At 40.8% G+C, this 11,213-nt stretch overlaps 1 protein-coding gene and 1 long non-coding RNA gene across 2 annotated transcripts; one reads left to right on the plus strand and one right to left on the minus strand.

Annotated features, from left to right (window-relative positions):
* The first annotated feature begins 217 nt into the window (after positions 1-217).
* On the plus strand, positions 218-806 carry LOC111064718 (succinate dehydrogenase assembly factor 4, mitochondrial). Its single transcript, XM_022352479.2, has one exon. The coding sequence runs from the start codon at positions 312-314 to the stop codon at positions 771-773; it is 462 nt and encodes a 153-aa protein (XP_022208171.2). The 5' UTR covers positions 218-311; the 3' UTR covers positions 774-806.
* Positions 807-1,879: 1,073 nt separating this feature from the next.
* Positions 1,880-2,753, minus strand: LOC111064726. Its single transcript, XR_002606894.2, has 3 exons — positions 2,263-2,753; positions 2,075-2,192; positions 1,880-2,013 (listed from the first exon to the last, which is right to left on the minus strand). It is a non-coding gene; the product is annotated as an uncharacterized LOC111064726 (long non-coding RNA).
* Between the last annotated feature and the right edge of the window lie 8,460 nt (positions 2,754-11,213).

The raw sequence follows: 11,213 nt of genomic DNA on the forward strand, positions 1-11,213 counted from the left end.
ATAATATTAATAAAAAAAATTGGAAAGAATTTTGATAAATATTTTTTAATTTTGTATGCCCATTGAGAACTGTGTCGGAGCAGTCCATCGAGGGTAGAATCCTTTTTGGATTACCTTTTCGGTGCATTTTAATTTTCTTTCTTACAATTTTTTTTTTTTTAGTAAATTTAATGTTTTAAATTTATTCACATCAAGATATCATTGCAAATTAATTTCTGTCAAAAAACCCTTAACCCAACAACAATTCGGTTGTCTTTCAGAAAAATTCCAAAAATATTTCTGTTAAAAAATCAAGGAAACTAAATTACAGAATGCTACGCTTAGGCCGTGCTCTTTACGCTCAACTCTTGAGTCGACGTCGCTTGAGTGTCACTTCCCAAAGCGAAACCAAGAACGAGGCGGCCAAGGAGCTGAAGGCAGCAGCCAGTGGAGAGATGGAGCCGTTAGAAGCAGTCAAGGAAGAGGCGCTGCAACGACCAATTCTCAACGAAAAGGATCTGCAGCAATCACTCAACGCAGTCGAGAAAGAGGAGCCCAAACTGGAGGAGACCCACCTGAGCGAACGCTATCAAAAGTTCCGGGAAAAGCTACGTTCGGAGGCGCCCGTGACGTGCCTGCCCAAAGGTGCACCACATCCGGCACATGAAAAAGATCCCCTGGTGCCGTGGCCCAACAATACCAATCCGCATACTGGTGAGATCGGTGGACCGGCGGGACCAGAGCCCACACGCTATGGCGACTGGGAGCGCAAGGGACGCGTCACAGATTTCTAGAGAAAAAAAAAACAAAAAAAAAAAATAAAAAAATTTAAATGTTCACCTCTCGACACCTCCACCTCTCACTCACTCTGCGACTCGCCTGTTTGGACAATTGTGTGATTTATTAACCGTGTTAACAACAGAAGCACTTAAAAATTTGTTACACTTGAGCATTGGATTTCTACGGGTCTGTCTACGGAGTAGACAGTAGCCAACACAGGGTGATCAGTGGATCAAGATGAGAATGCTTGGAGATCCCTTCACGATCTGTCACTACACACTGCGACGCTGCTTCTGCGAAGGCATTACATAAATTTCCATTGTGTGATTATTTCTTTGTGGTTTCTGTTTTATGTGTGCCCCTCTCAAACATGAATTGATAGGCCCTTTCTTTCAATCCATCGAAAGGGTTCTCAGAATAGACTGCTGCTGCTGATGTTGCTGTTGCTGTTGTTGGGGGGGCCTACCTCCATTATTTATGGTTCAGAGGCGCACAGAATCGTGCCTAAGTTGAAATTATTTAGAGTGGAGTGTGGAATCGGTGTGGAATCGTTTCGATTCGTTTGAAATTAAGGCGACAGTTTACGTGATTTTTATTAGAAAAACTTCTGTTCGTCTTCTTCGTCTGCTGCTGTTCTGCCATCTAATTTTGTAGCCCGAGTGCGTCGGAGAAAGGGGTTTTTAAATGCCATAAATTTCAGCGTTAAGGCCCCTCTCTACCCGATAAACGTTTTTGTGGTTTACACAAATTTCTGTTGAACATTTTTCGACCAAAGATTTTGCAGCTGTTTTGTTTTGTTTGTCTGCGTGACATTTTTGTGGTCTTTAGACTGGATACAAATAGAAATTATTATTGAAATGCCAACAAACCAAAAAGCTGCTGGTAAATATTGAGTGGACTGCAGCAGAAAGCGGTAGGATATAAATACTGTATATTTTATTTATTTTTGTCTAAAATCAAAGTTCTTCTTGCAATTCCAACGAGGGAACGAACGAGTGAACGAATGCGCAAATTTCATGTAGAGAACCAAAAGCAATCGCCAGGAAAATCAATGACCAGCTGGACCCAAGTGGCGCTGATCAGTCAGTCCATCCAAATGAAGGGGCCAACATGCTGCTGCTGCCACGCGGACCATACGATAGCGTTTGTATGCCCCTGGACGAGTATCCTGTATCTGCATTTACAGCATTTAAATATTGCTGGAAGTGCTGGATGGTAGCACGCCTTTGGCGATCGTTGTTCTGCTGCCTGCACCTGAGAGCAAAGGACAGGCTTAGGGGCTGGCTATCCTCCGAGAACTTAGACGATAGCTTACCATTTACAGCAACGGATGCATCTTACGCGTTAGAATCCTGTTAGCTGCATCCAATTAGAGGGGACTCCTATTCTTCACTTGAGCCAGAGTTGGAAGCAGACTCCGCAAAGGTTTACAGCTGGGAGGTGTACCCAGAGGCGTTGATTAGACAGGTTTAGGTATTGCCTTTGGGCCTTGGCCATACGTACCACTAACATCGGTATGTAGTGCCCAATTGGTCACCAGATACCCCACAGAGTAGTCATCGGCATAAGAGAGTCCTTCGCATCCTGGTGAGCGTAGCCTGCTGCTGCTGCTAGCTGCATGTTGATCCATCAGTCACGGATGTGCGACATTTGGGTTCATTTGGTTCATCGTTTTCCTGATTATTGCTTCTGGATCTCTTCCCAAAATTTGAGCACTGTTCAGTCGTTCAAGCGATCATTGGCCTGGCAACGCCTTCGATTTTAGCCACAGAACAAGCACAGAATGCAGCTCTTACTGCAGAATATTCCTGGATTTCCTCAGAGCTTGGTTCTTCAAAATCTATGAGAAATTCGTGGTACCTGATTGTCCCATACTATAGGAAATAATCTTATGTTTCGATGGCGGCAGCTGCATCTGGAGGGCAGAGGTATTGGGTATTGCCTTTGCACCGCCAAGAACTTCAGCGATGGGAACGTACCGTTACTAGATTTCAGTTCAAAACTAAAACTCGTGCTTAAAACATTTCTATCTCTCTCGTAAAAAAAAAATAATTTTCTCAATTGATGGCAATTTTTAGTTTTAGTTGCACTTTGTTTAGTTTGTTGGTAACTCTACATTTTAATTTTTAAGCTATAAAATAATATTTTTTTTTTTACTTGACACTTTTGTTTCACTTTTTAATATAATTGAAATGTGTCCGAATAAAATTTAGATGTTGCCTTGAGCAGCTCGTAGCGAAGACTGATTTTAGTTACCAAATTTCGAGTATATCAAATAGTACATACTCGGCCTACTTGTTTTAAAATATTTATTTAAAAATAGTTTGTAGAAATTTGATTAGTTTTGCATGGGTAAATTGATTAACATATTCAAGCTGATTTATGGAGTGTCTCCTATCATAAATATAGCTACAACATCTGACCTGTCTGTCTAGTTTCAATGAAAACTTGTCTTTAGCTTATCTTTTTATCTAATAATTATTTATATTATATTATTAATTTTAATTAATAATAATAATGAGTAAAAATGAATTCTATTCTAACCACCATTTTTTCTGGATCTCCTCAGCTATTCAGATAATTCAATAAGCCATGAGTAAGACACGTTTCAGTACGTTTCCAGTCAATCACTTTAGACTTTCCCCCTGCACTGCAGCTCATTACAATCTATTTACACCTTAAATCAAATGCCGATGTCGGCAAATCGCCGACAGTCAAAGATCAATCACAATCGAACAAATTAGGCAGCAACGATGAAAACCTACGGCAAGGAAAAGAAATAGAAAAAAACTAAGCCCCAGAGAGCAACAAAAGATAAATTCCGCATAAATTCCAGGAAATCCACAAAATGCTTTAATGTACAACAAATTCCAAATAACAAACGAAATTACACCAGCAAAGAGCAAAAGCAAAAGCCAAAAAACAAAAAACAAAACCATCCAACAACTTGCTCAATAGACGCGCGAAGAGACGACTTCCTCTCCCCCAAAGTCATCCATCAAATGCAATTTTTCACCCCCATCAAGCGGATCGATGGATGGGATGTGATGGGGAAGGAGGAGCGGCAGCAGCAATTATTTCGTCTATTTTATTTTTAAACGAAATTAACGTATTGCTGTTGTTGCTGTTGTTGTTAATGTGTTTTTATTACGTGAAAAGTAAGAAAAACACACGCATACCCCGGCATACCCATGGCACATCTTCCCAAGATCATTTTATAACCACAAAAAGTACGGATCGCAGCCGACCCCCCGACCCACGATCCGAACCGATCCGATCGGATCCTCCATGCTGAGCGGGCTGCGTCGCAAAGTAGTAGGCGCTGATTGATAGAACAAAGTGAAAATCAAATAAAAAACAAAACATAAAATCCTACGGCAACCCGAATAACCGATTCCGATTCCGTTTCCCATTCCCTGCACGAACTGTCTGTAGTATGCCACATTGCGGTGCAAGATCAAAGACCGCCCCTCGATCTGTAATGACAGCTTTGATCATTGTTTTGCCTTTGATTTTTTCCGGTTGGGTTGCCTTTTCTCTCGCACTCTCGCACTCTTTTTTCTTTCTTTTCGGGATCTTTTCGGCCCAATCTGGCCCAATGCATATACATCTATAATCAACGCAGATCAGTCTTGTTGCCTCGCCTGTTGGCCGCGGCATTTCGATCATATCGAGAGTACTTGGAAATTGTTTGGGAATGGGTGGGAATGAGCACTGTTTACGATCAATTTCGCGCCTACTTGAGAGATTTTGCGTTGGGTAAATTGCCGCTAGAGCCCCTGAAGATCAACGAAGATCGTTTGCTCAAAAAAAAAAAAAAATAAAAGGGGAACTACAAAAATCGGAGAGAGAAATTTAACAAAACTATTACACGAATTGAAAGCAAATTTGGATAAATTATTCTTTACAACACATAAAATCTTTCGTTATATATTTATATTTTGTTTGGGAGAAACAAATTTATGAAGAACTAAATAATTACAGCGTATTTTTTAGGGAAAATTAAGCCTGCTTTCAACAAGTTATCTGCAAGATATATTATCTAATTACCAGAGTACAATAAATACAAATCAAAGCCTTCACTCTGCCAGACATATTCCATTAAACACTCGATCAAAAAAAGCTTCTCGAAATGCCCCCAAAAGAGCATGATTCATACCTTAAAATATACTTGAAATTTCGATTGATAAATATTTCAATATATTTCGTAATTTATGCTCCGAACTGCAGACACCTGACTCTGATTGATATCGCTTAAGTGATTACAAAATGCTAAGAACCCAAAACATTCCATCATTAATTGATTAACAAATCGATTCTCATACAAAAAAAAAACGAAAGGAAAAAACAAAATAAATTTATGAAGCAAATTAAAAGTGAATAAGTTAATCAATCGGCTGTATAAAAATTCTCTGCATTTAGCAAATTAAAAGAGAAGGAATAAAACAGGTGCCGCAGTGGATTTATTGTCTACCTAAAATGTATTTAAAATTCAGACTAAGATTTATTATAATCTTGCGGTTTGTTTCTTTTTAGAAGGCGCTTTAAAATTGTCTAGATTATTCTTTAAATTCCAATAAAAGCTGTTACCAAAATATATTTGTAGGTGTATGGGGAAAGCAATGTTGAGATTATGTCATGTCATGGGCAAATAATATTTCACACAGGCAAGAAAATGTAAGAAAAATTACCACTGCCACTGCCAGCTGGGGGTGTGAGAGTTTCGGAAGTGGAAAATCAACAATATATATGACCAACTATTATGTTATTGTGTGAACGTGCACTGATTCCAGCAGCCAGGCTTTTGTGTTCACGTGCAACATATTTTGTCGAGAGCCGCCACCTCCACCTCCACCTCCACCTCCATGGATATACATACCTTTCCAGGCATCACCACGCAGCACCAACGTCTGTCTACAGAGCGGTTGAATGGGTGGTTGGGTGGCTGGATGGGTGGCTGGATGGGTGGGTGGCGGCGTTTGGGCGTCTTATCGAAGCGTATAACATATATCATTGACACTTTGACATTGCCAGGGTGGCGTCGAGGTGAGGTGGAGGTCCAGAGAGGCCATGACCAACAGGATTTTAGTACTTTTCAAAATGGCACTTAATCATGGCAGCCTGCCTGGCGCAGGAAAATGCGGAAACTGGCAACAAGGACACAGACACACAAACACACACACCAACACAACCAAGACGTAATCGCATGTGTTCACGCTTGAAAGGATAACGACGACATGGTCGGGAATTGGTATTGGGAACTTCTGCTGACTTACACACTCCCTCTCTCTCTCTCTCTCTCTCTCTCTCTCTCTCTCTCTCTCTCGCTCTCTCCGTCTCTCTATCGACCAAAGCGAAACAAGATTAATGACTTGGCAAAAGGAACTCTTCTCTGTAGGAGAGAGTGTAGCTTGGGTGGCTGCTAGCTGGCTGGCTGGCTGCTCCTTTTCTGGCATTCGATAAATTGTTTGCTACTTGGACTGTCATTAGTCGAAAAGTTTGTTTGCCATTGTGTTAAGTGTTATTTGTGTGCTCACGTCCAAGTGTCAGGGGCTCTTTGGCATTTCTCTTCTTTCGCTCTCGTTTATCACTTTCGCTTTTTTTTTTTTTTGCCAAGGATAATCCCTACGCCTGTCATAGATGACTCACACCTTCGCTGATGACCGCAACAACAACAACACAAATTTTGTGAAAAATTGAGTCAAGTTCAGGAAATATAAAGAAAGAAACTTTTGTTGTTGTTGTTGCTGTTGTTGTTCGCTGCTAATGATCGCTGAGTGACTTTGTAGAAATCTACTAGATTTATTGTCTTTTGGATGTCTGCGAAAATAGAGGGTTTCTTAACGGATGACACTAGAGCTAGGGATTTATCATGAAAATGTTGGCAATGTGTGGAAACTGAAGGGGGGGTTGGGGGATTAATGTGGGAAGAAATTATTGTCATGCAGAAAAAAATCTATCTGTATATGCAGAATCATAGCGAAAAATTATATCTGCTAGCTTAAAGAAAAGAAAACCAATCGGATCATTATTATAACCATAAATTACGAATTTATCTATCAGTTGGCTATTTGAACACCTGGCTTTAGCACACTTTTAATGCTAGAGCAATCAGCAATCATTAATTAATTTTTAGATCAAACTCAGGCATTTACTGGCAGCTGAGCTGAGAGCTAAGGAGTGTTAAATTAAGTTCTTTCATTGCTGGAATCTTACACCCAATTAATGCCTTAAATTGAATACCCCAAAACAAAAATTTGAATACATTTTTAGCGCCTCACAACAAAGTGGTAAATCATAAATTTTTCAATTTCAGCCACACACAAAAATTGCAATAAATTCATTAGCGACGGAGCAGCAACATAAGCAAGCAGGAAGCTGAAAGCTGGCTGGCAATGGCCGCCGCAGCAATATACAACAATTTACAACCTAAATCAAATGCAGTTGAATGACCAGCACAGACGCCATAAATCACTGCCGGGGCCGCCAGTGCTCCAGTTGCCACCAATCCAATATTTTAGAGAGCAAAGCCAAACCGAAGGCAAGAACAACGAAGACGAAGAACAGAGAACGGAACTTGGGGGGGCGAAAAAGGAAAAAAGATTTCGAGAAAAGGGCAAATGCAATATGTTATCAAATAAAAATGTAACAAGCGACGACAGAGAACACCGAACCCCTGGAACCCCTGGATACCCCTGGATACCCCGGAACCCTAACACCCCCCCACAAGAAGTCCCGAAAAGAAGGAAAGAAATGTGTTGCACAAATTTATTAGAAACCCTAACTAACGAGCAATATCCTTAGTGGATGGATGGCATGGCATGGGATGCTCGAGACGATATGTTCGATGGAGTGGGAGAATGAAGGATGTGGATGTGGATGAGGATGTGGATGAGGATGAATGCTATGGATGGAATGGAATGAAAATCCAAGTGATGTGTCAAATGTTAAGACATTACAAAGCACTAAAAGGCACAAGGACAAACCCCAGCGCGCTGTAGGGGTAAGGGGAAGGGGAACACACGCGGAGCAACAGGAAAACAAATCGAACGTGTGCCCAATGCCATCAATCTTTTGTTTTTATTGCCAGGACCAACCAAACAGCAGAAGGATGTCTGTCTGTCCGTCCCCCCTCAAGGTCCCAGTCGAGTATTTCTAACGAAGCGAAGGTACGGGAGGGTCTGCAACTCTGGGACATGTGTGCGACAGGACTTGTGTGTGTGTGGTGTGTGTGTGTGTGCACGACATTAACTCGACAGGATAACAAATCTGTTAAATGTGACAAACGAGAGCCGGGTGGTACTATGGATCGTCTTTGACAGCAGCCCTCTAAAGAAAAGGCGCAAAAGGCAGAGCCCAGCCCAGAGTCAAGTTCTGACAGGGAAAAACCTTCACCTACGAATCGCTGTCGCTCTTCCTGTCCCTGTCTCATGTCTCATGTCCTGTGGTGTTTCTATTGACCTTTATCCCCGCTGCGCATCCTTTTCCCTTGGTTATTATTGTAGATGTGGGAGGAGGACAAGGCCCGAGTCCTGTCAATGCCTAACGATGATTTCATGGTGGTCAAAATGCAATAAATTTTTATTGTCACCTATTATTATTGAACGATACACATACATACATGTAGGCGAAGAACTCTGCAAAATTTATGACCGAACTGCAATTCCCTTTTTAGTTTCCATCCGCCCGCCCACTCATTGTGTATGCAAGTCACAAAGGTGCCTGGTCCTAGTGCTGTGTCCTGTATCTTGGGCTTGGCTTGCTCTGCAGCCAGACAAAGGATATCCCACAGCGCGTCTGACAGTTTTATTAACATGTTTATGAAGTTTATGTGCGACCCTGACTTAGTTTCTACGTACCAGAAAGCAGAAAGCAGACCTCTGCCTGTTAATGACAAACAGATTCTGTGTGCCACAAGGAGAAAGTCAAATGTTTTTATGGCGAAGATTTAGGGATAAGTTGAAGGAGTCCTAAAATTGAAGGGGATTCACAGGTTTATTTAACATTAAAATCAATTCAAATACTTGGGAAATTCCACACAAGAAAATCATCTCTTAATATATTTTCAATATTTTTTAATAGCATCAAAACTAATTTTAAAACGAAAAGTAAACTTTTAAGCACAAAAAAAAAATGCCATAAGGCACAAAATTTTCCGGGCTCTTTCTCTCTCTGAAAAAAACTACCCCCAAGACACACCATAAATATGATAATTAGTTTTATCAACTGCCTACCAAAATCCACCTTGACTAATTTCCCCCTATCCGAATGCCAGGCAATAAAAATTAATAATACAAAAATTATATTTTTATTTATGATACAATTTCCACACGAAAACTTTCATTCGGTTAATCCTCTTCTCGAAAACCCAAAGTGTTTTTTTCTAGGCAGACTAATTTATTTCAACATTTTTCACACTAAATGCCATAATTTATGTTGGCGGCGGCATTTTCATTTCCATTCCCATTTCCATTCCCACTCGCATTGCACATTTTAATTCTTTTCGCTTTGACTGGATGAATGCCTCATAAACAATATTAAATCTCCACACAGTCTCACAGTCTCTACGCTGCCCCCAAAGTTCCTATTTTCGGTTTTTGTTTCGCCTTCACATTTTCTAAATGTTGCATAGCCTGGCGCTATTTTTGTCTGAGAGGGTAAACAGAAAACTCTTTCGAGAATACAATTTACAACCGCAAAACTTAACTCAAACTCGACTCAACCCAGAGATAAATATATCCGTAGGAATGTCGTGGGGACAGCGCATCGGATGGCAGCAAATAAACATGACACAGAACATTTCAAAAGTATGACACTTTTAATTTTCAACGGAATTTGTTTTTAGCATATTTATTTTCGTTCCTAGAGTTGGCATAGTTATGGTTGATTTTTTGAGCATATAACCGCCATTCTACTTGGAAATTCCAAAGACAATATAAGTATCAGATGCGTAACACTCATACATTTCAATTATATTGTCTTTGGAAATTCTGTGCCATTAAAAAAAATAAAACACTAAATATTTAAGTCAATATTTAATCAATTAATATTGCAAACTTTAATTGTTAATAATATTCCTTAACTTGAGGAACGTTTTAGCCGCTAGGTTTATATTAAAATTGTTTTAGTTTTAGTACGCCTTTTGTTGATGCCATGAATATTTCTGACTTTCCAACAATATGCCTCGCCACACAAATAAAAATGGCAAAAATAAATTGCCATAAAAACATTTTATGGCTCTATTCATGATTTTTGTTTCGTTTCCTGTTGATAATAAAAAAAATACGCGTATTCACGTATATTTAACACCATAATTTGATCCGAATTTGCAATATGCTTTTGCGCCCGAGTTTTTGTGGAAATGATTTTCCACGGAACCGGAAGTTTTTCCACCCCCCCCTCCCCCCCCCACCGCCCTACACTCAATGCAATTGTTTATCTCGCATGCCCACGCCCCCGAAACGGAAATGTTAGAGTGGGCGAAAATCGGAACCCCGATAGCAGCGCAGCTCTGCTGCCTCTCTATGGATGAATGATGTTGATGATGATGATGATGATGCTGATGCTGATGGCTGGGCTGGAATGGGGCATGTGATATATATATATATTTTTGGCTTGATTCCCTTAATATCTTGTAGCGCTTTGCGGTATGATTTATGTGACACATTTAATGGGTGGATCAAAGCAAAAGGCAAAAGGCAAAAGGCAAGGGCAACTTTGAATATTGTTAAATTTTATGGAACATGCTCATTAATTGTTCTACAGCTGGAAAATGTTTTGGGAAAAACTGCAGCCTCGTGTACTCGTACTCGTCGTACTCGGAGGACAATAGAAAATCCGTAACGAAAACTGGAACACACACAATATGGAAATTGACTTCTATTGTCATTTTTATTGCCTTTACTAATGGTTTTTGGCTTGTCATGGTGAATTATGGTAGGGCAAATACCCACAAAGGAAGAGGAAGAGAGAGAGAGAGAGAGACAGGGTAGAGGTGCCATGGACACGCTTACAATGTGAGGGTGGCGGCTGCGGCGGTCAAGGATAACGGCTGCCAGTGGACAAGGGACAAGGGACACACCAACACACACAGATATTTTCTGGGTCCCCTCTGTCAGCAGGAGGCAGCAGAAGTCAAACGAATTTATAATTTATTGCCCACCACACACACACACACATTTGCTTGCAGTTTGAGAGCAAAAGTAAAAGATGCACGTAGCCGGGGCCAGCATCTCTCTATGGGATTTGCTCTGGACACCCAATCCATTATTGCTCTCATATGGTTGCACAGTTTGTCAGCAGCCGCCGCCGCCTGTGTCTGTGTGTCTGCGTCTGTGGCCTGTGGCTGCCACGACAGCGACAGATGTATTTTATTTTCGAAAAACAGGAGGCGTTACCGAAGGGCAAGAACCAGGGGCCTGCTGCCATGCCATGCCTTGCCATGCAACCCGTGG

The sequence above is a fragment of the Drosophila obscura genome, unplaced genomic scaffold (genome assembly GCF_018151105.1).
Source record: "Drosophila obscura isolate BZ-5 IFL unplaced genomic scaffold, ASM1815110v1 contig_179, whole genome shotgun sequence".
Classification (NCBI taxonomy): domain Eukaryota; kingdom Metazoa; phylum Arthropoda; class Insecta; order Diptera; family Drosophilidae; genus Drosophila; species Drosophila obscura.